We start from the raw sequence: 26,260 nt of genomic DNA, 5'->3' as shown, positions 1-26,260 counted from the left end.
CCAAAATGGAGGATGAGCTTCCCATAATTACATGGCAACTGTTTGGAGGGTTCTGATGTGGTTGTAGGGAAAGTAGTGCTGTGACTGCAAGAGAGGACAGGAGATTAATTTTGTAGTTCCTCCCACTTAAACTCCAAGTGATTTACCGCACCAGAGAATACAGGGAGGATGTTTATAACAGTGAATGAAACAAGTCCGGCCACCAACTGCAGCTGTGGTCCAGGGCAGTACACTTAGGGGATCTGAAGAAAAAAGTTCTTCTTTTACCCTGCTTGATTATATGAGTTGAATTCTGGCTCCCTGAAAAAACTTTTTTTTTAAATCTGTGCTCTGTCTTTCTATTATTGTTCCTTGTCCAGAACATCTAAATACCTCTTTCTCAATGGGACAGTGAGTAGGACGCTTGGAGACTTCTCCCTTCCCTTTTTTCTTCAGTCCCCATAAAGAGGAATTCTCAATGAGTCACATCATAGTGCTGTGTAGGATGTCTGCTTTAACATCTTTGGGGCTCTTATTCTTTTTATCTTCGCTGATAAAACAAAGTTTATTTTATTAGCCATTGATCAGAGAAGTCCAACTTCTATCAATTAAAAGGCACTAGCCTGGGTTTATGTACTGTATATGGTCTGTATATACTAAATCTGCATTTAAGTGTTTTGAGAAAGCTTTCAAAGATAGAAACTCCAAGAATACATGATGGAAGTATTCTTGATGTTCCAATTGCTTTGTTCTGTTTTGTATCAGTGCTAATTACAATGGTGGGTTTAAATGAGCTAGTACATGCAGCAGCATTCCCGAGTCTCATTTCTCATCTTTCATTTCTTCATGAGGTGATAAACTGACCAATAAATCTTATCCCTTCTAAGACAGGGCTTCAGCATAGAAAAACAAAACAGCAATACAGCAACTTTTAGGCATGAGGCAGTTTCCTTTAGGAATGCTATTTCAATAGACTGATGTTTCTAGGGAAAACCCTTAAGTTTCCCTTAACTGAACAAATTTTCCTTTGATACTGGGTATTTTTTCTTAAGGAATAATTACGAAATACAGGTCACAGGTTGTAACTTTAGAGCTGAACACAAGTGAAATGAATTGGGAAACTGATTTTTTTTTTATGATATTACATCAAAAAAAGCCTGTTTTAAAGAGATCTGAAATCTGTGAGAGTGTCTACATCAACTCTAACTAGTTTGCTGTAATGTCATTGGGACTGCAAAGGCATATTGTCACCAAGGAGGAATTATTAATTTTTTTCTGCAGTTTTGTATAGATGTACCTAGATTGTGTTTTCCTCCCTGTCTCCCCTCTTTTGTGAGGGAGGAAGTTATTGGCACCCAGGTGCTTTGCTATCTGACTTAAGTTCTCCAGGTCCTTCTGTAACCAGCTGTGATCTCATGTTTTCTGCTTCTTGTGTAACCACGTCTGTTCTTTTCTTCTGACTGGCACCGTTTTTCTTAGCTGCTCCCGTGTTCAAAGGCGGCTATCTTAAGGGACTGCTGGCTCTGTGAAGCCTAGTTTGTCTTTCTGTTTTCTGTAAGAAACACCTCTTTGCCTGTATCTACAGAAACAGGATAATCACTGAAATATTTTTAAAATGAAAAAAAAAAAAAAAATCTGCTACAGAAATTTGATCAATCCTATTTGAGACTATTTTCCAAAGTTTCTATTCCAGTCTGTTATTTTCCCCACAGATCTATGTTTTGCTAGTTGGCAGAGGATCACTTAGGCACAAGTCTGAGGAGCAATGTTGCCTCCAGCACTGAACTTTCATGTAGCGTGATGGTTTGGATCTGGCACTTTTTGATTTGAGCCCTTTCTAATTAGCCTGGAAATAACTTCTTCAGAATACAGGAAGGATGAGAAGAATAGGGGGGCAAAATGAGAAGGGGAAGAAAAAAAAAAAAAAAAAAAAAAAAACCAACAAAACAAAACCAAACCTCTGTTCTTTTTTCCATTAAGCCTTTCTTTCCAAAACAAGAATGAACAAGATATATTCATTCCACGGTAGCAAGACAATGGTAATTATCTAAGTGAAATCCTGGCAATTTAGCTTTATGAAGAGAGTGAAGCTAAAGGGAGATGCTAAGGTTGTAGCTACGAAGTATGGCTTTATGCAAAAGCCTTGTGTGTTTGTTCAGAGTTTGGAGTAGTGAACACCACTTGTTACTTAATCAGGGCTACATCAGCTCCCTCCTTCTCTGAGGGTTTAACCCAGTTCCTCTCCTCCTGCTCTTTCATGCTGCAGTCTCATCAAGAGTTCAGTTTTCCACACCACTGCTGGGATCCAAACTGAATCCAGAAATATGCAACAGGCGGTTTGCAAATAGGAGGGTGTGGGCTGTATTCAGGTTTATTGGTCTGATTTTACTAGCATTTTCTTCCCATTTGCATCCAGAAAGTTTCATGTTGCACCTCTTGTTAAGCTGCTTAAAAACTCAGAAAACTCGTACCAGAGTTCAGCTTGTCTGTGAACATAAGTATTTCTTCTCCATATCTTCCCAAAGATTAAAATACTCCAGCTGAAAGCAGGCAGGGTGAAGAGATGGATAAGAACGTTTTGTGTCCAGCTCCGTAGGTGGGCTGGAAAGGAAATCAGGCTGCCAGGGAAAGACCACTCAGATAGTCCTCACAGGGCAACTGCCTGTCTGCAAAGCAGGATTAGGGGAAATCATCAGGATTCCAAAAAAGCAAAGGTGTTTCCTTGAAGGTCACAATAAAGAGAGAAGAGCAATGTGGAAAGGTAAGCGATGGGAGGCAGGTAGAGATTAAGGAAGAAGATGATGAGCTGTTGTCTCACTGCACCAGCAATTTATTTCCAAGAGACTAACTCTTCCTGCCTGCCTCTGGGCTGGTCCCTCCCCAGGTACTTTGCTGTGCAGAAAGCCTGGTCCTAAACTGTGCTTAAAGTCTTCCAGCTTAGCCTTGTTTGACCAGCAATGCTGCCTTTGGAGGGGCATTAGCTCCTAAGTCTCTCCGTGCTGTCACTCAGCATTCCTGGAACTTTTCTGATCTTTTCATTCTGATCCTTTCATTCTTGGTTGTGGGGGTTTTGGGGGTTTTTTTTGTTGTTTTTCTCCTCCCCCCCCCCCCCCTTTTTAAGGAGCAAGGCAGAAAGATTTCCAGCAAGTGTACTTAATGTCACTTTATTTGGCAAGCAGTGTTGACTTCCTTCCTTATCCAACTGTGCAAAATTGAAAAGACAGTTGAAAAAAAAGATTGATTTTGGAGATTTTCCCTGAACCCAGTTTTTTAATGAAAAATTCTCTGGAAAAGAGGTTTATTGCTCAAAGCCAACTCAGAGCAAGAGCCCTTTTGCATGCCACAACTGCTGGCATGTATTGCCTTTTTCACTTCCAAAATTAATCTTACTGTATTTGTTTTCTTGGCAGAAAGATTCTCGGTACATGTATTTAAGAACCCCAGTTACCCCTTCAGAACATCAGATATAACTACCGGATTTCTTTGACGTAAACCGTACATTTTTGTTTTGGATCCAGTTATGCTAGGCACAGGGAGAAGCCAAAACGTAGCCCTACACCTGCCTCTCAGTTCAAGGGGTAGCTCTGGAGGCTTGTGGGAGAGGTGAGAGCAGCGGGTCACCACCTTGTCTTGGCACGCATGGGGAAAGCAGAAATCAACCTGCAAAGCCCTAAGGATGCCCAGATGAGCACATGAAGGAGCATAATGTGTCCGCTTACTTTCATTATAATATCATCTCTTGTTCCCTTCCACACTGCTGCTTTCCAGATTTTTGCCCTCAAGGTAGCTACTTGGCTGCTAATGTTGTTGTAATTACAGCTAATTGGAAGAGGAGGAGGGAGAAGTGTGGGGTGTTCTGCTGAAAATAATGACATCTGTAGGGAAGGGGGGGGGAAATGAAAAACTGAAAAATGGATTTGTGGAGCTCTTGAATGAAAACCAGGCAGAAAAAAAGTCACTGACGTCTTAATTTTCCTGGAAAAAAATCCCAGACCCTAAACATTTTTGGTATTAGCCTGTCCTCAGTGCATACTTTACAGTAGAAATTATCAGTGCTCCCCACTAGTCAAGACAGATTTAATTAGCAGCTTGCCATCCCCACTAGGAATGAAAATGTGATTATTTTCAGGATTTTTACGGATACAACGTGATTTCTGCTACTGCAATGTAACAAAAAGGCCATTAGCACACCTTTAAGTCCTAACTCCAGAACATGAGAATTTGCCTTTTTTAGAAAGGTATTGCTTTTAAAAGTCAACTTGAGCTAAAAATCACAGAATGTGTTGTAGTTTTTCAGAGTACCAGGCAGAAAAGTCTCATGTGAAGAGGAACAGGATATGTAATTTAATCAGCTGCATGATTTGATAATTTCATTTCTATGAAACAATGTATCAGGATTTATCATTCTGTACCCATTAGATTTTAAATGGCTTCACACACACTGGCATTTTTTTTTCCTTTGAGAATGAAACACAGGGAAGAATCAAGGCATTTAAGGGAACTTGCCTGAAAGGGGATGTCGATGGTGATCTTCTGGTGATAGGTGATGCGGTGGCTGTTTTCATTAAATCATTCTCTTTCCTGATGACTCGATGAAGCATTCATCTGCTATCTGGAAATATCCTTAGTTCCAAATTGACCATCTAAGGAAGCGATGTAAAAATTCGTTCTATGCCATTTGCATAGAACTTTAGGAGCCAAAAGCATCTTGGCATAAGCAGGGTGACCTCAGTGTGTCCCAGTGGGCCTCGGGATGGGGAAGGAACAAAAATAAGTGAAGGACATCCCCACTATACAGCTGCCTGAGGTGTTTGAATATCCAAGTCCTCTCTTTTTTCTTCCCCCCCCCCCCCCCCCCCCCCAAATTATATTGTTATATGAATACCAACATTTGATGTGAAGTGTGGAAGCACATTTCTTGTTAGAAAAGTTTTGTTCCACTGTCTTTGTTGTTATAGGAGGCTATTTGCATGAAATGAAATGAACACACAAATATCTATATTTATCTACCTTGCACAAAGAACCAGTCTGCTAATTGTTGCTCTTCCTGGCTTCTGTGAAAAAAATAACTTGAATTTTAGCCCTGGTAGCACCTGCAAGGAAAAGGTGTCACCAAAATCAATGATTCACGGTACTGCTGCTTGCTACAACTGTGGACCTTTTGGATCAAGTTTTCTTTCATATACATTTGGATATCGTCAGCACTGTGGGTTTGGACATGAATGATGGGGTTACTGTGTAGCAGCTGCAGAGCAATTCTCCTAGGCAAATTCAAAACCCTGCTGGAAATATTTCACTCTTAATGTTCCTCTTGTAAGCAAAATACTGTGTGCACTTGTGTGTGTGCTACTAGCGATGTGTTACAGCGTTTCCAGAATCTTTTGAAACTTCAGGAAGGAAGTATGTGTTACACCGGCAACAGTATATTTCCTTTCTTAGATTTTATTTTGTTTTCCTAGCTTGAGTGAGTTACTATCAAACACATCTTTGAACCACAGACACCTACTTAGCAGTAGGTACTACTACCTAATTCTTCCCTCTGTCATACTTACCTCCTCTCTTGGGTGCACCTAATGCTAATGTATGCCTATGACCACTGCTGAATGTCAGCTGTTCTTTTTAGAGGTCTAGAAAGATTTTACATGGAGGCTTTAGGTTACAAGACCCTACTGTTTTCTCTATATCAACAATCAGGACTAGATGAAAGTCGAGGGAGAGAGAGACTACTAATGCACTGTATGATAGCCCTACCCTCTTTTGCTTCTTCACACTTGCTGTCGTTTGTGTTGGATTGATTACAGGCTTGTAATGATGTACAGTATTGGCACCGGGGGGGGTATGTCTGTATGTGTGACACAATAGAGGGAAATTAATCATAAGCAAGTTGCATTTCTCAATGTCAAAATAATTTGTATTGATACACTTTTGCAGATTCATCCTCGGAGAAGGGAGCCCATCGCTGACAGCCTGTGACCTGGAGAAGTGTAGACCAAAGGCTGCACGCTAGTCTTGGAACTTCATTATTCTGTTTTGTTCTGGGTTTTTTTTGCCCCTAGCTCCTTATCTCTTCAGTGCATGTTATTTATGCCTCGTGAAATCCCTGCGAGGACAATAGAAAAGCAGATCATACAGGCTAGTGATCCTCATGATCCAGTTAAACTCTGCTGGGAAGCGTTACTGCCCTTTGTTCTGAAGATGCTGTTTGTGCTGCCTATGAGAATCTGTTAAAAAGCCTTATGAGAAAAGATGCAGCTATTGCTGGGGATTCAGAGGCAGTCACATCTGGTTTGAATTCAAGAGCTTATAAGCCCAATAGTGTTGTGATATTTTTTTGTTTGAGAATTATAGTCTGTCTTATTTGATTCCAGGGAATGATTCGTTGATATACCATCTTGAATTCTGTACTCTTTTTCTTGATTGTTTGGTAAAAAAGGAAATCTGCTTCACTGTTTTAACACATTTGTGTAATTGTAAGCAGGGTACCGCTGATACCAGGCCAGGTAGAAGGTGCCTACTTCCCTTTTTGAGTCAAGGCCAGCTCGTGTGAATCCTTTCTCCAGCTCTCCTTGTTTTGGCTCCAAAATGATATGAAAAACGTAATCACAGTTTTTCTGTGTGTACTTATTTGTATCAGAAGAATTTTAGTAGGAATACTTAATGGGTTTAACTTCTCAGTGAAAATCGCTTTGTATTTCCAAATGATTCTTGTAATGAATCTGAACATTGTTGTATAACCTCTAACCTGAGAATAAAACCTGGCTTTTTAAATGAAATTGTATTTAAACCATGAAATTTTTTCAGAAAATTGTGGTGAATGGATGTTCAGCAAACATCACCTGATAATCTACTTGCAAGATTGTCTCTTCCCTTCAGGCAGGTACCCGAACCTGATGGGATCCCACCTGAAAGAAGGAACTGAGATTTTTGCACCATAAGGCCGCATGAGATGTCCTGTGTGCTTTCCTTATAGCTTGGAAGTAGTTAATGTGAGTTTAAATTCCCACACAAACAGCTTTTTGAGCTGTACGAAGACAGTTATCAGAGATCGCCTGCATGTGTCATTTCTGCTTTTAGAACAGGTATTTGCATTCTCATCAATATACAAAGGCCTGTGCATTAAAATAACAACCTTACAGGATTAAACATATTTAGCACTTGATTTTGGACACAATAGGGAATAGCCCATGGGAAAGGATTTTTCTGCTGTTACATTTTACAGCGATGCTGCTTTTGCCCACACTAATGAAAGAAACGACGCTCTGAACTTGTAATATTGACTCAGGAAGAACACAAGGAAAGCACCGAGCGAACCGGCCTCTGGAGAGAAATTGCTTTTTCATGAACTATTGAAAATTAGAGTCTGATTGCAACATTAGCTACAGAATAAACTCCTGAGTCTCTGTTAGAGAGAGAGGAGTGTTTATCTCTGCATGAATTTGGAGCTGGCTTACAGACACTATAGCAGCAGATAGTTTAACCAGCAAACAATATAACCACACTACTCCTGATTAGTGATTTGGCTAAGGGTGAGATCATGGAAAATGCTAATGTGGTGCCTTCGGAAAATCCAATTATAATGTAACCTAATTCAATGCGAGCTCTCAGCAGGTGACCAGTGCTGTGGGCAGAGCACCCCGCACTCAAAGATGTTGTGAATCCTCAGAACAGACGAGCTTCTGTGTGGTTGGTGTGGGAGGCAACAAGCCCCCGTTTCATTCATTTCCACTGTTTTCCCCAACTAACCGCGAAGGTTTGCGCCTTCCATTTGTGGCGCTTAACTCGTTATCTGACAACTTGTGCATGCTTTATCTGGCCCAAGCAGATGATTCAACGTGAGCCATTCACAGTCAGAAAATAGAGTTTGCAGGGCTATCTTTTGTTTTTTTTCTCTGTTTAGTCACAGGCTTTTAATGTTTGGCTGGCTTGGGCACAAGACTGTAAACCTTGACTCACACAGATCCTAATCATGCTAAGTGTGGGGTATTCCTTGTATTATATGATAGAGAACGTGTATCTTTTAATATGCATATAAAATGCCTGTACAGTTGATTTTCCTCTTGATTTTCTTGTAATGATGTATGTTTCCCAAATGCAGGTGCTGTCATCTATTTGATTTAGCCTTGTCAGACTCAAAACACCCCCGAAGGATACACTTTCTGCAATGACCCAGACAAGTTTGAGGGGGTGAGTTATTTTAGATAAAATCAACCGTAGTACTCATAACAGGCATTTTTCCTTCCCCGAGCTTTGCCGAAACTGGGCATCAGCACTCCTAGGTCTTCCTCTGGCCTTTTAAAGAACCTTCTGGCATTTCCCAATCTTTGTTACATATTTTATTTTCCAAACACCTGCCAAATTTTCCATCTGTTTCTTCCTATTTACCTTTCTCCGATAGTCTTGTGTATCAGTGGTGAGCAGACCAATTTCACAGTAAGGGCTGTAAATGTGTTTGTGAAAGGCCTTTTCTTTTTTCCTTCCTTTTCTTGTGGGAACTGCTCAGGGTTTGGGAATATTGGAATTACTATGCATGTTGCAAGAGGAGCAATTCATACACAGAGAGTAACTTTTATTTCATACCGGACCCAGCACTTATTCGAATACTTGAAGCTATGAGCTACATCCATGGTTTGTGCCCCCCAATTTCCTCTCTCACGGTGGCTTGGGGAAACAAAAAAAGCATAAAGTGATTCTCTGTCAAAACTTTTCAGCAGTTTAAGGGGATATTTTCACTTGTCCAGCAGAAAGACAAATGTGACCTGGCCAGGTTTGTCCTGCATCGGTGCTGGCCAGTCTGCTCACCAGTCGAGATGTATCAGGAATGCTTGAATCGTATCCCTGTGCGACCGACTCAACAGCCATATTAAAAATGCTTACAAGGTAAGGTTAAACTTTTAGGTATACGGTAAGGAACTGACCCATAATGAAGCTGATTACTTAGCATGTTAAAATGATGGGGGAGGTCCAGGCGTTGGTCATGATCAGCCCTTGGAAAGCCTTGTTACTTCTGGTGGGAGCGCACGTGTTGACATGTGTTTGTATGGATTCTGAATGGCGAGTTATGACAGCTAATAGACACACAACATTTTATTAAATAACAGATCTGGGGGAACATTTTATATATGTTTTGGCATGGGTTTCTGTAGACTTTTCTTCTAAACTGAACTTTTTCCACTTGGTTGCAGTGTTATATACTAAACGTTGTGGAGAAATTTTCATTTCTATGAATGAGAGCAAGTCTTCATCTGTCAAGTTAAATTATCTGCTTACAATATTATTTTACATTATTTTCAACACGATATGCTGGATTCACTAAATGATGTTTTGATTACCGTAACAGTAATTATCCAACATTAAAATAGGAGCACCTTTGAACTCTTGGACTCATTAACACAAATGAGGTACGTAAAAGCTTGGAGTCTTTGAGGAAGTTTTGTCCCATCCTTTATTTTTCCTGTGTGTGTGTCTTTTTTTTTTGTTTGTTTTGTTTTTGTTTTTTAACCCTTGTGGAGCTAGCAGATGTGACACCAGCATTTTGCTGACTTGAAGTTTTTTGTTTTGATTCACCACTATTTTACTTCCCAGGTATTTTAAGCTCTGTGCCTTGTCAAAAATAGATGCTGTTCTAAAACTGTCTTTTTCTTCTGAAGGCCTGAAGTGCTATTGGTGACAGTCAGGCCAATGCTTATTCTGTTCTATTTCTATAGATATTTCTTTCTACTCTTATACATACATAATGTGTGGCATGATATGAAGATTTCATTGGTGATAAGTAAGTTGTTTGTCTTTATAAATCACTAAATAGCATTGCTGCTTAGTCTCAGGCTATCATTTGTTTTAGGAAGGAAAAGTTTTTACTTTGAAATTGCTGGTAAAAGCTGAGAGATGTTTGAATTGCCTCAGAAACTGGATACAAGAGGGAGTGGATTCTTGATAATGCTGTAGGCAAAGCACGTGGGGTGCCCCAAATACACACCTATGCTACCCTATAATAGGAAAGCTAGATATCACAGCTCAGGATGATTTGATAGATTACAAGCAAAATCCTGGATCATGTTACTTTCCTCCTTGAATCCAATCACTAGTTTTTTATCTTTTACTGCATCAATATTAGAGTTTTTGTCCAAATAATAAACCTTCCTCTCTCATTCATCTCCCACATAACATTTCACTCTCTCAGGCTCTCCCAGTTTCTTATCTTTCCTCTTGCCTTCCACAGCACGGCTTTTGTGTCCTAGATGAGATGATGTCGCTATTGCGGAGTCTTCAGCTTCTGCCTGTCAGAAACACCTCTGTCTTCCTTCAAATCTCTCCTGTAACCCCATTTCCCAACTTCTCTGTATGATTGATTTCTAAACCTTCTGTACTTGCAATGGCCTTTCAAATTCTGGCATACCATTCTTGTTTGTCTTTTAATAATATTTAGGAGAAGGTCAGGGCTTTATTTTCTAGATCCACTGGCAAGGAATGCCATTCTACAATCCCATAAGAGGGATTAATGTGTTATCCACTGCAATGCAAAGTGTTACGTTGTTATACATAGACTCACAAATTATAGTAAGAACACAACATCAACAAAAATATTTTCTTCTGAGATGAAATGAATTATATAAATAGTAGAACTAGAAATGCATGGGGAATGCTGTGGGTGAAAGAATGCACTGTACCCTTTGGTTCTGGTTCCCCACACCCTAAGACTTGCACCTCATTAGCTCCACGTCATACTGCCAACCTCCTACCAGTCATTGCTCTGTCAGCATTTCACTGTCCATGACAACATGTTTTTGGGGAATTAGGATTATGGGATGCCCAAAATTTCCAGTCCTCATCCACCTCTCCCTTTCTGTAGTCTAGAATAGAATGAGAAAAAGCTGGTGTTTTATGACAATACCTTTTGGTCAAGCAAAGCTCAGCTGCACCAGCTCCCCCTATTCTTCCCCCTATAATAGACTGGGAACGCAGCTTTACCCTAATGAACTAGAAATTCTGCCTTGCCCATACCACCCTGTGCTGAGATTAGAGAGTACTTCTAATCAGGCTGAAGTTATCTCTCTTGTTTAAAAAAAAAAAATCCTGAAGTTTTAAAAATGGTTTCTGTGTTTTAACTTTGTTGTGAGAATAACAGAAGAATTTCTCTGATTTTTGCAGATGCAAGTTTAAAGGTCTGCAAGACACCACAGGGTGGAAAGTATTTTTTTGATTAATAAAACATTTCCCACCAGGAGCCAGGATGCTGGCTAATGCTGTGTTTTCACTTATGGCAGCAACAGCCTTGCTTCCACCTGCCCTATAAATGGGGAACACCCAGGTGCTTCCTGTTGCAGGGCTGCTTATGCAAGAGCAAAGGGTCCATGCTGGCCACCGACCATGAAATGGGCTGGTGGTGGTGAGAGCAGGGCTGAGGGCAACGAGGGCAGGCAGGTAGGGTACGTGATGGGGCACCATTCCTGATACAATCTGTTGATTGCTGTAGGAGTTAAGATCTTGCAAGGCTGAGACCACAGATTGCAACTTTGTTGGTCTAATGGGATGTGTCAGACCAAGGGGGGTCTGGAGCTCTTCCCATGGCCAAGGGAAAGGATTTGGAGAAGGGAAATCTCGTGGAGCGAAAGCAGGATGTGTGCTCCTAATGTTTGTATCGCATGACCTGATGAAGAGAGAAGTCACAGCTTTGACGAAGGGTAAAGCCCCTTTGTTGGCATTTTCATCATCAGGTTGGTTTCTTTCATTTAATTATTTGATTTAGTTGAGAAGAGAGAGGGAGATGTTTTAATTTTCTTGGAGGAAGTTTTCATTTTGTGCCTTCCTGTGTTCAGGCACCCTGTATCTCAGCTCTTAGTCGTGTAAATCCCAAGTTAATCCTTTTAAGGCAACAGCATTACCCTGTACAGCTGGCACACGCATAGGTCCTTTGCAAGTTATTCACAAAACCAGTTCTCTCTCTGACTAAATGTAGCAGTCACTTAAAACTGTTACTTAAGGCTAGGAACAAAGCACCAGCCAGATTATTTCCCTATGCTAAAAGTTGGGAAAGAGCTGCATTTTTCTGAAAATTGAAATAAGAGCTGGTCTTTTTGTAATTCCTATTCTTTTTCCCTCTTTCTCCGCAATGCCAAATTTGCAGCCTGTCCTTTCTAGGCATGACCCAGCATGGAATCTGTAGAAATAAAGTGTCAGAAGAAACCATCCTGGTTGTGCTGGATGGAAGGACTAGCAAAGATACCAGAAAAACACAGCCATCAACACCAAAGAGCAGGATATTTCAAATAAAATTATTTCTGCATAAATGACCTGTTCAGGCACCAAAACAGCTTTGGAGGGGCAGTCGATCTCCCCGTATTTTCAGCTTTCTTTTAGGAAGGAATATTATGGCCGTACAGGAGAAAAGCCGATCACTGATGAACTGGTATGACAATGCTGTCTTACATTGGCAGTGGCAAGGGAGGGATTACTTTATTCCCTGTTATAATTCCCCTGTGGTCATGCGTTACTGAGGGTGGGGATGCCAAACAGGGGACTTGGAGCCTCCAGTGATGTACTTGCTGTAGAAGGGAAGGGAACTCACTAAAATCAGGTTGAAGGCATGAATATTGCATTGCAGTTAGCTAAAAGCAGGCTTGAGTCTGGCTCAGTAATGCCAGCAAAATTGATTGCTCACAGGGATTGTTCCTAATCCTTACTAGTGACAATTAAAATTCAAAGCGTGTGTGTGATGTTGTTATCTCACCATTCATGACTTCTGAAGAGACATCTGACTTCCCTGAGGATTTGGGTGTGGTTGGGTCAGAGCACTGTAGCTGCTTTTCTATTTCCGTCTGATAAATTAATAACTCAGGACTTTGAAACACAGCTAAGAAAAAGCTGCAAAACCAGAAAACCTCACCACCAAATCAAACCCACTGTGTTACAGGGTGACCTCTGTGAACCACAATTCTGCATTACAAGATACCTGTTGGGCAACTGGAAAAAAAAAATCCCCAGGAAAAAAAAAAGGCAATTAATCTGAATGTGCTGTTAATTTAATAGCATTCCCATGGGGAGCCTTAGACAGTGCTACTATTCACAAGCTTACCATAACGTCCTACTGTTCCACAGATGCTTGTGACAGGCTCCACTTTTTCACGCTGGTTCCTCTGAGGTCCTTTGCTTTGGAGTCACAGCAAACCATCTATTTGTATTTTATGAGTCAAACGAGGTTTATGGAAAGTAAAATTCCCATTGGAAGTGAACGTAGAAAGGTGGTGCTGTACCGCCAGGAAACTTTTCCAAATAACTGAATTCTTATTAATAGAAGTTTTCACTTCGATGAATGCAAACATTCAAGCTATAGCATATTGTGAGGCTCTCTGTATCTGAAAGCACAGACAAGAGACATGGGAAAGGCAAACAAAAAAACCCTCTGAGTAGTACCAGGGAGGATATTAATAAGGAAGGAACATCTCTTACAAGTTTCTTGTTTGTTCTGATTCATTCAGCCTGTTCCGCCCAATTTTGTTTAGTTTCTGTATGTAAACATCACTGCTGTTTACGAGCAATATTTCATTTTGTTTTAGAACAGCTTAATCTTATGAAGGCCATAAGCCTTTCTTCATCTGAGAAGAAAATGATACAGACATTGCACCTCGATTTATGTATGCTAGTAGGGCGTAACACTGACACAATATTTCATGACCACTAAGCGGATGTCATTCATCTTGGTCAATTGTTCTCAAAAATACTACATTTCAGTCGCAGGCATCTAAATCTCCATTAAATTCTTCAGGCTACTTTAAACTTCTGCAGATTAGTCCCTGAAATTCTGCAGACTTTCTGCCTCTGAAGTCCCCAGAAACCTGGTGGGGCTCTGCAGAGCCAGGCTGATTCTGACTTTGCTAAACTGCATGGGTTTTCCTTGCTCTACAGGAAGAATGCATGTAAATAACTCAGGTTCTTCCAGGTGGTCTACGGACTCCACGTGCAGGTGGTGACATTCGTGCACATGTGAACACATCCCAGTTTGTGCTCATGTGTGTGCTTGCATATGTATATTATACACACAGAAAATAAGTGTTCAGTTATGAAGGTTTGAGTGTAAGAGCCAAACATATAAATATACATGCTCTTTTCTCTAGGAAAGAAATCTAGCAAGATTGCTAAAACTTTTAACCTGCCCACATAACAAAAGCCAGTATGCCATGTTCCTAGGGGAGAGCATTGTAGTAAGAGAAAATGAAGATTTCTTTTTAATCTGGAGTTCAGGCTTCACCAGGCTCTAATTTTAAGTCTTCCCAGGCTGAGCAGCTTTGGCTGTGTTAACGATGTGTTGTATTCAGGGCTGGCAGAGTCCGCTCCCTGCCACCATGCTTGCTTTCTCAGCGCCGGCTTTCTGTTTATACACTGGTGAGGGAAAAGTGCATTTCCATTGATTTTTATTTACTCTTTTATAAGAGTACTTTGAATTTACTAGAACAGTTTAATTGGGCTCCAAAGCGGTCTGTCCCGCTCACAAAAGCGTACTGTTGTTCCACTTCTGTTTTTCCTTTCGGGATGGGGGGCCTCCAGAGCTAAACCACCATCTCCTCTCTGCCCGCAGGCTGTGGAAAAGCTCGTGGTGGAAAAGCTCGCCTCTGTGAGCGTTGCTGGAGTGGCGATGGGCAGCGGACACCTTTCCTCTCCTTGGCCTCCTTCACCCAGCGGCGTGCGGTGTTTCAGCAGGAGGGAGGTCAGTGCCTCTCCAGCAGAGCTGTGCTCACAGCAGAGAGGAAGGCTGGATTTGTCTGAAATTACGTAATTTTAGACAAGCCTGAAAAACCACTTCTGTCAATTTAAACACCTTTCCTTTGTAGTGGGAAAGTACAGTATAAAAGCTGGCTTCCCCAAAGGCTTCCCGGGCCATTCCTTCACCTCACAGAGCTGGTTTCCATTGTGCAAGGCACAAGCTCTTCACTACGGGGAGTGGATTATTTTTAGGAGTTCCCAAACACGGGTATAACCCTGCCTTACCCTTGCATGGAGGAGAAGGGGCCCAGGCAGAACAGGTCCATGCTCTTGGCCTCATTTCCTACAAAGCAGCGTTTATGAAGCTGTGCTGGCTGTGTGCGTGCATGTACCTGACAGTGCATGCGTCTGCCAGGCCTTCCCAGGGACTTTGTAACATCTATGAAATGTCATATTTGCTAGCTTCAGTCAAATTTGATAGAAAGCCAGCAGGTCTCAAGGGTGTTAGCTTCCTAGAGGTGGGCAGGCAGAAGATAGGGGAACCTCTTAGCTCAAGGAAATCTCAGTGTGAACTCTGGGCTTATTAGACAGCAGAGAATTGACACGGGACCTCAGACAGGTGAGACCTGTCCCTAGGAGACCCAGCTTCAGCAACCCAGGGCCACGCTGCCTGTTTGATCTCTATCCCTGATCCCACAGGTTGCAGAGCTGGTGACACTTTTCTGAGGGAGAGAGGCAGGCCATAACGAATAAATGCGGAATGCGTATGTTATGCACTGTGGACACTCAGATAATTACGGCGTTAGTGTGATGCTTTTCTTGATTTTACAGTCTGCATGATCTGAATCTTGCAGAGTTAGGCACGCGATCAATTTCTGCCTGAGTGGTTATACTACAGACCATACACACATTTTTCTGATATATGTATTGTTTCCATAAGAGTATTTTGTTTCATACTCTTCATTTTGTATAGGAACAGCTGCCTTTCAGAAGGCTGCCTGATAAAGCCATAAAAGGCAGATAGGTGGGTAAGACTGATCAATCTTTATTTCCATTATGGTCATATAACACAAGACAGGGTTACATAAGGTTACATTCATGTAACATGATAGGCTGGTTTTCCTGTGTTTCCAGTTGTCTAGTGTTTCAGCAAAAGAAAGCTCCATCTTTATTCAGCGCCTTGAAGGTGTATCACAAGGGGAGTCCATACTGAAATAGTGTAACCTCATGTATAAAATTAAGCCCGGTGCATTCCTCTATTTAGGGAACTGAGGCTTTTATATTTTTGTAGTCATTCATTGATGAAATCATATGTCAGTAGAACAGTAATATAAGAACATAAAATGTCAGTAATATATGTGCACATTCACGTATGTATACATAAAAATCAGGACAGGAAATGTAATTCCATAGGCATTGTGGCTTCAGAACATGGAGTCCAACCTATCCATTTTCATCAGTGGGAACTTAGTCTGAATAAGGGTATCAAAATATAGTCACTGCTGTACAGACTCATCTCTGTTTTGGAGATCATAAAATTCTTCAAACAACTGCATATGTGACTTTACACTGGGAAGTAGCTTTATTGATTCTAGAGGGAATGAGCACATAAAATGTAGAACATTTGTAATCCAGATCCAGGCCAATTCAGAGGAAATCTGTAATGTTATCAATAAGCAGGCGAACGTTATCAATTAGTGAATGATAAATGAGTTGATGGGCTGGCAGCTAATCTAGACAATAAATTGAAATGTCATTGATGCCAGGCTGAAGTTAGCACAGCTGAAGTGCTTTGATGCTGGCCTTCCCTTGAATCAGCAATGGGAATTTTGTGGACATGGTCATCATCATTTGATGGTTTCACGAGAAACCATGCTATCTTCTCTGGAGAAGTGGGACGTAATAAGCAGCACCCGAGGATGCTGCCTTGTCTGCGGAGTGCCAGACCTTTACTGAAGCAGCATTGCCTTGCTGTGGCTAAGCTGTAGCTGGTGCTAATGCTGTCTCCCTCTTTAGTTCTCCATCATCCCATTTCTTTCTTAACAGGAGTAAAATATCATTTGAAAACAAATGTGCTGCATCTTATCCCACTTTCAAAGATTATGACGTCGATGGGGAGAATAAGTGGCTTTTAAGCTGTACATTTCCTATTTGGCTTTTGCTTGGTTTTAAAATGCTGTTTCCTTTCTCTTTCTCCTTGCTGAGACAACACTCGCAAATCTTAGAAAGCAACCCTGCGCCCTTGAAAGACCTGTTCTCTCAGCAACGCTGGGGATATTGCCAGGTAGGGGATGTCCTTTTTTTTGGGGACTTGTCCTTGGGACAACTGGTAGCATCAACTGTTGGTTGTATGTGAAGGTATTGCATGACTTTGCCCTCTCTGCCTGTGTTAGCTGGTTAGCACTGTGCAAATACTCTGTATACAGTGTGATGGAACGCTATCCTCTCCCAGGGGGCACCTGTTTGCCACAGGGACCTCCTTTTCCAAGTTTGGATTCTGATAATCCCCAGAAACATTAGCAAAAGAGAAAGGGAAGAAAGAAGAGCTACTTGTGGACCCCAAGAGAAAGTGGATTCCAGTAAGAAACCTGGGGCTTGTGAAATTTTTGCCTACACGTTTCTTGTATTCAGTGTAAGAGTTTTTTTAAGCAGCGATCTTAGTAACATTCCTCAAAGCCTTCCGCACAGCAGGTCGTGGTGTTTACAGACAATAAATGCTGGTTCTGTGTGGAGGGGTGGGAGAAGAAACTAGGGTTGGAAAATACTTCGTTGGCTTGTACGAAAAACCTTGAAGCTAGTGCTGAGAAAAATAATTATCTTTAAGAAAACAATTCCATTTGGAATAGTAATATCCCAAAAGTATTTCCAGCCACTTAGTTCAGGGGTGCTCTTTCCACTCTGACTCTCTGATTTAGTTGACTGCCTGTGTTCCTCCAGCTGGTGTAATAAAAATGAGAGGAAAGATTAAATAACTGTATCCCGTCAATTCCTCCTTGGCCCTTACAGCTTCAGTAGTAAGCTCATCTGCACAAATTTCTTAATGTCTTGAGGCAGGCTCTCCCGTGGGCTTTCCTGAGGACCACACACAGACATTCTGTTCTCTTCTCGCATTTTTCTGTTAATTGCCCATCTTCTAATAAGCAGTCCTTGCACTTATCAAGAGTCGCAAATAACTTCTTTTGAATAGCTCTGATGTGCTTAGCTACAAGGAAATTGTAAATAGAAAGCGTCTCTGTTGTGCCTTTTGCTCCTCACAACATATGAATACTATGAAAAAACAGACAAACTAGTCAGGCTTGTTGACTACACACGCACATCTGAGGCTATGTGCAAGCCATTCACATAGCCATATGAATCCTGCTACCCTGCCCAATTTGTGGAGGCTCCTACCAGAGAACACAGCGAGTGCTTCTGATGGCAAACAAGTTACGTGCATTCCCACATGCTGTATTCTTTAGTCAGAGACAAATTTCTGCTGTTATATAAGATGTTAGGTTTTAAGCTGTGCATAATTGTGTTCTGTATCGTTTCGATCTTGTGTGTTTTTAAATTTTGCCTTCCTGGCCAATGCAATTTATTACAATTAACTTCTAATCTTCTGCATTGGTCTTTATCTTCTATTCACTTGAGACGGGAAGCAATTATAGATCTTTGAAATAGATGTCCTACTTAGACTCAGCAAAATATCTTTAACAGGATCCGGTGTTTAATAAGAGAGGATTAAAAACTATGGTAACATCCCAAAGTGCAAACTTTGGAACTTTGTGGTTCCTGAGCTGTGCTGCCTCTCATCGATGCAGCCAGGTGCAGTAGCTGGAGAAGGTGCTTAGGGATCAGAGCTCCTGTCACTGGTTTGCCGTGGAACCAGCAGTAAGTCCCACCTGGCTCAGGTTGTTGTCTAAAGACAGTCACCGAGTGCCATCTGAGATGCCGCTGGGTATCCGAAACACTGCAGAGATGGTACTGGGCAATGGGAGGCTTATGCCCTTCAGTACAGGCAGCTATGGCCAAATAGGACCCCCTGAGATGTCTCAGAGAGTTTTAGGTGCCTCTTATCAGGAAACTCAAGTAGCTTTTGTCTCCCTGTGTCTTGTTTTCTCCATCAGTAAAGACCACGATACTGGTTGCACAGGGATGTTGTAAGGCTTGACATTGGAAAATGCATTTAAGAGAACTCCATAGGTTCTCTTCAGTGCACAGAAAGTCAGAGACTCTCTCTGACATAAATCTGTTTATGCCTTTCCTCTGCGAGAGCTGAACAGCTGGGCAGGGTGAGCTTTTGGTTAGTTGTCCTTTGAACGCACAGTCAGGGTGGACCAAAGCCAGACCAACTCTGTGGCAAAGCGCTGATGCTGGACGGCCGGTCCTGTCGATTCTCGTTGGAGGGGTTTGTAACTCTGGGTTTGACCCTGAGGACCAAAATCAATCCCCTGAAGTAGATTATGGCAGAAATTCCTATGTGTCGTTGAGGCACCTAAATTTGGCCCTGTGAGGGCTGGCTGGATGCTTCGGTGTTTTGGGGAAAGTCCACCAGATGGAGCTCTTGTTTGAGGGATAAAGCTCCTGCAGGCGGCTGCAGAAGCTGAGAAAATGGGACATAGACCTCGTTTTTATTGGATTGTTTCACGTAACGGGGTTGAATTGAGCAAGCCTGGCTTCCCAAGCGCTTGTTTTTAACGGGAAACGTTTAACACTAAAGATATGGAAAAAGGAAATGTATTTTTGCGGCTAGAAGTGCTTGAAGCTTTCATTGATGTTTTCATTTTCTTGTTGCTGACTTATTTTGCAGAACTGTTTTAGCACTCATTCCCTCAAATCTTTATGTCCCTTAGTATGCTTCCCATATTTAATTATAATAATTACACCCCTTAGCTATTAAACCCATATAAAATCAAAGCACCAGAAAACTTGCTTAATGGTTTGGAGGGAAAAAAATGTACAATCGGGGTGTGAGAAGGAAAAGTATTCAACCTTAAACTTAGTTACCTAAAAGACAGCTAATAAAACTTTAGAGTGTGGCAAAGAAAGCAGAATTAAGCATGTCTTAGTCTGTGAAGTTTTCTGAAAGACGTCATCAGTGAATTCAGAGGTCCAGCTACATGCCATTGCCACCGGGACCGTGCTAGTTTGGTATGCACGTCACCTCTCAGATTCGTGCCTCAAAAGCTTTTAAAAACACATTTTTAGAAGCACATTTGTTATTCATGTAATCAAACAACTACACTAATACATCAGAGAGCAATGTAAACACTCCGGCTATGAGGACATTATGCTTATCTTCAACATGGGTGGTACCAGCACTGATGAGATTTGGCCCCTGCTCCATGCAGCGTGAGGTAGTGATAAGCCACGTTCTTCTTGGAAAGCAAAATGAATGGATATCACTAATTTCACCTTCTAATGAGACAGTCAAGTCACTGCAGCCCACCTCCATTCTCCGTAACACAACGTAGCCATCCTGGTGGCACCAGGATGTCCTGGGGGTAATGTTAAGCTGAATTTGACTCACTTGCTATCGGCTTTGTTTTAAGCTCCACCAACCAACCAAAAAATGTGTTCATACCGAACAACCTCTAGTTTCAGACAACACGAAGCAGGCCTACTGCCTCATGCCATGGGATTTCTGGGTTTGTGAGAGTAAAAACAGTCAGATGATCTTTTATTCTAAATCATGTAGGATGACCTTCCCTTCAATAATGCCTTTAGAAGAACCATTTTATAGCTCGCCATCCCACTCTGCTGTTGCCTGGAGCTCTCCTCTGCTCTGTATAAGTGAATGCCAGCACACAAAACACTGCTGCTAATTGCTGGGTACTACTGGGTACACGTGAATAAGAAAAAAGGAGCATACGTGAGTTAACGTAGCTGGATGTATACTTTAAGTGCTGTGTGGCGGCTAGTTGTAGTTTTACAGTAGCCAGCTGTTGCACCATGCTTAATTTAATCTCTTTTTGTATTGTTACAGCCCATAGTGCAGACTTTGAAAATGGATCAAGCTGAAACCGGGGGCTCCCCAGAGGAGAAAGGTTAAGAGTTCATTTCCTCGTTGGTCCTTATCAGTAATTATGGAGAATCAAATCTTAGCTCTGATATATTTCAGATTCTCCCAGCAATGGTGTCATCTGGTCAATGACTGACAATTTCCCCTTTGCTCTTTCTTTTCCAGTGTTTTCTGTCTATTAAGTAAATTGTATATTCCGATTTCCTAGGAATCATGGGTGTCTGCTGATTAAATACAGTGACATGGGTCAATGCTTATTCAGGGCTATTTGACCAAGAGAGAGCCAGCCCTACTCCACACAGCAACGTTATGTGCCATAGATGTACAAAAATGCTAAGCATTCTGAGTATCTTCATGTTACATTCACCTTGGGATCTTCTAGGAAAATCCAAAAGGAAAAATGTTGCCATGAGGGTGATTTTCTGCTGAGTTTGTAAATTGTTTTTTTTTCTTGTTGTCATTGGCTAACCAGAAGGGAAGAAGTCTCAGTCTTGAAATGGGAGCCGAGGATATCGAAAGCTGATCTTCACCTTGAGGGAGGAAAGAGAAGAAAAGGAAGATGCGGAGATTGGTGCAGTGGATTCTTCAGTGGCCTGGAAGGCATTAGGACGCTACAGACTCCCTTTGTCTGTCCTGTGTGAAGGCAAATCCTTCTCAGTCAGGTGTCATCAGATAAAGCCAAAATCAGTTCCTCAAATCGGTTCTAGTGTTCTGCCACGTAAGTTACAATCTTTTTATTTCAGATAAGTACTTATGGAGTCCTCAAACTGGCCCTAAAAATTGCAATTACTATTTCTGCACTGAGGTTTTATGATGAACAGAATGACCTATTTGTCCATGTTCACGCAGAAGCTATATGTACAGCTGAAGTTTAGGACACATGAAGCATTAAATGCAAAAAAAAAATGTTAATGTTTAGTTTAAAATACCATTTTTGAACAGCTGATTCGTGTTGCCAAGGAAAGAATTTGTTGCTCCATTGTGTGAGTGTGTGATCGAAAATAGTGACTTGAATTTACACTTTGCGGTGACATGTCTAAAACAATTATTTTTTCAGGACAGAAATATAACAAGAATTCAGGTCTGGGCTGTGTCTGTGGGAACACCTAGTCGCATAAGACTTAAAGGGTGAGTGTTCTAGATCAAAGTAGCCTATACTTATAATATGTTTAATTATCATACCATTCTCCTTTATTAAATTCATTTGTTTTAATTAGAGGAGTAGATATTTTGCATCAGAGTTTAAGGGGTCTATTGGGCACTCAAGATTAAATCAATGGTTTGTTAACAATTATCTGGGAAGTAGATTAGATTATTTAAATTCTGCAAAATATCATTTTTCTTAGTAGAATAAAGTCAGGATTAAGAAATAATGCTTGGAGCGCGAGAGCTCTGCTTGTCATTATTTTTCACATGCAGATTTGGGTTTTTACAGTAAAATCATTCATCTTAAATCTGCTTTTATAATATTATATCAAATTTGGGAAAATAAAACAAGTGCTACAGTAGTGTCTAACAGCAGGTGTTTTCCAGTGATGATATGGGAAATGCCAATGCTGACTCCTTGGACCATATTTTAGATTTGTGTTTTATTTTTGTGCTGTTGGAGCAAAAAAATCTTGTTAATCAGTTCATAAAACAGTAGGATTAAAAAGAATGCACTGGAGGTGTGAAACAGTCAACACCAAGAGATTTTAAAGATTAGCTTAATAAATAAAACATAATTGGATAAAATCGGCAAGTAACGAGTTAAGGGCAGCCCAAATGTGTAATTTCTTGGGGTCAGTGGCAATGCATCAGTTTACACCACAGCTGGGTAAAGCCTAACGGGCAGGTAACAGGGTGTTGCGAAATTGTATTAACCATGCTCTGCTGTTCAGGTGTCTTGTTTTATCCTTCTCCCACCAGCACTTTTAAGGAGAAATATCGAGTTAAATCGCAAGCTGCACGCCAACTGCTGCACGTGCTTTTGATTTTTCTCAAGATAGGGGAAAGAAAATGTCTCTTATTAAAACAAGAAACCGTAATTGAGGCAAGGAGGGAGCCGGCAGAGCGTTTGCAGGATGCTCACGCCACCCTGCCGCTGGTCGCAGTAGCTCCGGGTTTTTGGTGGAAGTGTGCTGGGCGTGCTGCTCCTTGCCTGCCCCGGCTGTGTTTGGCAAAGCAGCAGTGCACCAGGGGAAGAGGTTCTCACAGGCTCGTGCTTTGCCCAGACCTGAAAGGCCGTTGCCTCTCACACACAGGTCACTCTGCTTCAAGCAGCACCCGCTTGCTGCCTAATGGGCAGAAGAAAAACTTGACCTCTTGCTCGGGTGAAACCTGTGGCTCAGCCTCAGGCAAGCAAAACCCAGTAAGCAACATCAGCATTTCTACTGAAAGTAGGAGCATCATCTCTACGCTTACAGCAAATGATTTCAGTTTTATCGCTTACCTGTACGCTGTCACTGCTTCGACCCCACTTGGGCTTTCACGTGTCGCTCCGCTGGGGAAGGCAGCGGCAGCTACCGAGCCAGACGCTTCCTAGATGCCTCTTGAGGCCCCTGCTGCCCAGCCCATTCCTCTTCCGAGAGAGTGAGCACTGTGTGATGCTGCATAACTAAAACCCATCATGGCCTAGGAGGCATAATTGATTGATTAGCCCGCTTTAGCATCTCAGTTTCTGAGGTTAATAAAAAATGATACCCCTTCCCTAGCAACAAATGCTTATCGATGGATTACTGATAACAGACCTTCAGATCTGCATCACAATGAGAACCACATAATTGGGCAGAAAAAAATATATATACATGCAATTAAACACACACATGCAAGCACAGACAATGTCATCTGCCCTCCATATCAAATGCACAGCAGCACTGGGTGCTAAAATTTGCAATGAATTATTTATATGATGAATTATCCCTCTTTCCTCCTAGAATATCCAATTGCCCATTTCCATTTTTGTTTCGGAAAGATTTATTATTCAGATTTATTCACTGGATAGCTTATTAAACATTTCCTCCTCTTTTTCTCCATAATACATAACATGCATCTTGTTTTCTGGTAGCACCTATCCATCCGCTCTAATAGGGTCTCCCAGCGTGGTGAAACCGTGAAGAGCGCAATTGCTACCCAGACAGTTTACAGTCGCCTTTGTGAACCAATTACAGATGTTCCAAATTTTGGATATTTATTTGCTCACTTAAGGCAAAACAGTTTCAGCCCCCGAGTAAGCGATCCACAGCTACAGACAAAGATTGCGACTGCACGCGAATGAATAATTTGGTTCTCATCAGTATTTAGCGTGCGGCTCTTGACATTCCTTCTTGCGCCCGTTTTTGCTGGTAAAACTCAGTTCCCTGGAAGCCTTTGAGAGAGAGTGGAAGGAGAAGATGAGTGCCCAAAGCCAAGTCGCTTAGAGGCTTGCCGATCTTCTTCGCCTTTCGTTTCTCAGTTTTCTCAGGAACGGCGTTTTACAGTCGAAGACTTCTCGCCCTGAATGTTGTACACTGCCATGCCTGAGACCTGTTCCTATAAAGATTGTGCAAACATGAATCATCCCTGAATGGATTCAGGGGATAGCATTTCCATACCGATTTCCTAGGTGCTGGGAATAGTACCTGGGACAGTTAAATGGATTTAAAAGGAATCACCTACTCACAAGAATTTTCCATATTTTGGGCTTTCATTGTTTGGTTTCCATTTAGCTGGCTGCCCTAGTACCTCCTAGGCATTCATGTAATTTTCAGCATTTAAATCCCAAATCTGCCTTCCATATCTGTGTTTACTATTTTTGTACTTTGTAAATTTTGAGAACACCGAATCTTGTTCTGCAAGTGTTTTAACTCTTCCTCTGGCTGGGAGTCACTCTGTGCTATGCTTTAAATCATGATAGAGATTTACAGTTGCAATAGAGGTGGAGCTGCAAGCATCCAAAAAAAGAGTTACCGATACGCAGAGGAGTCGGTGTTCACATACCTCAGTAAATAATATCCCAGGGATGTCATCTTCCTTCCCCTGAAATCACAAACAGTAATACCCTCTAAGAACAATAGCACTAAAACTGTCCTCGGGTTAAAAATAATCGGTTTGCCTGCGTGTGAAGCGCACAGTCTCAAGAGCTCTTTGGCTGGGTAGCAATATTTTACCTCTAATGACCTCAAACCGGAGCCAGCCATTTTCGCAGGCTCTACAGAATACTGTTGTGCCACGAATCGTACCCAAAGGTAGCTGCCTGCCTTCACCTGAGCACATCCCTCTCGGCTGGCTCCTCCACGCTCCAAAGCCTTGGGGAAAAACTAGTGAGATTGCATCGGGTTTTCTTTACTAATTTTGGCTTTCTTATTTAGTCAGATTCTCCCATTTTTGGATGATTCAATCTCTGCGTCTTCTGCAGCAGAAGAGGAGCACATGTAGTTTACTGAGGGTTTTTTTTTTCTTCCATTGAGGTGTTGCAGTTGGAGCCAAACGATCCTCTGGAAAGGAAGAAGTCGGGATGCTGTGTGCGAATACCAGGTATTTTTAGGTTCTCCTTAAACATGCATAAATGAATTCTAAACTTCTGTGTCTTTCCTCCCTTTCCCAAGCTCCTACCCTTGAACCTATTTGAAAACAATATAGTTGTGAAATATGTAAAAATAGGGACATGAAAACAGAAGGATAACTGGATGGGGGCTCCCATGGGGCTCTTTTTCTTAATCCTGGGTTTCTTTCAGTGAACTTCCATTTTTGAGCAGACCCTTGGGCAGAGCGCTCGCTGGCTTGCAGTGAGCGACCCAGCTACTCTGTGAGTTGACAGAGTAGGAGGTAAGTGGCAGTAACTAACGGCAATTAGCAGAGGTCTGGACAGCTACGTGTCCCTGAAGACGTGAGCTCTTTTGGGGGCTGTGTCTTCACAGAGTGAAGCTGATTGTCAGCCTACAGAATATGACAATTTGCATCCCTCCACTGAGGCTTCGCTGTCAGATTTGCTCAGCAGTCTTGCGAAAAAGGAGGTTTTATTTTATTTTTGTTCCCCAAATCTGTTGAAGTAGTAGGGAAGGAATGATTACCTTCAGGGAAATTACCCATCGGCTGCTATTGGTAATAACTTGTTTAATGCTTATGTAGCACTTGACGTTTTTATGACTGATGCGCCAAAAAAGAAACAAAAAAAGAGGGGGGGGGGGGGTGTTTTTAAATGGCAAAGGATACTTTCTGCCTTTTCGTTGCAGCTGCCAGGTAATAGTAAGAAAAATGTCCCTTGCTCCCCGAACCTGAAAGCTGCCTTTGATCACAACGTAAGGCGGGAGAAGGCGAGGAGCTGCACACGCAGCTTCGCGACCCATTTGCTAAATTGCAGGAGGGTTTCATCCACCCCATTTCTCACGCATCCCCGACCGCCTCTCCACCCCGCTCGCCCGCGTCCCTCGCTCCTGGGATGTTCCGCAGCGTTCCCACAACCCCTTCCACCGGCGGCTGCCTGAAAAAGCGAAGCGGGAGCGCTGCCCCCCCCTTTCTCCCACGGCGTTCCCTGCTCCCCCCCGAGCCACCCCGTCCCGACTTTCAGGCGGGATCACACTCCCAAGATGGATGTGGAGTAGCTTCTGCCAGCGGAGCGGCGGAGCC

At 42.0% G+C, this 26,260-nt stretch overlaps 1 protein-coding gene across 1 annotated transcript in view; it reads left to right on the top strand.

Annotated features, from left to right (window-relative positions):
• TNIP3 (TNFAIP3 interacting protein 3) overlaps positions 1-5,974 on the top strand; it is a gene marked incomplete at its 5' end in the record, with an annotated part of 50,621 nt that extends 44,647 nt beyond the window's left edge. The window contains one exon of the mRNA XM_082315034.1: positions 5,911-5,974. Coding sequence (XP_082171160.1) covers positions 5,911-5,942 — 32 coding nt within the window. The 3' untranslated portion in view covers positions 5,943-5,974. The remainder of the gene's footprint in view (positions 1-5,910) is intronic.
• Positions 5,975-26,260: the final 20,286 nt, after the last annotated feature.

The sequence above is a fragment of the Platalea leucorodia genome (genome assembly GCF_965183815.1).
Source record: "Platalea leucorodia genome assembly, chromosome: 6".
Lineage (NCBI taxonomy): Eukaryota > Metazoa > Chordata > Aves > Pelecaniformes > Threskiornithidae > Platalea > Platalea leucorodia.
The sequence above is the reverse complement of the archived record's forward strand: the minus strand, read 5'-3'. Positions and strand labels throughout refer to the sequence as shown.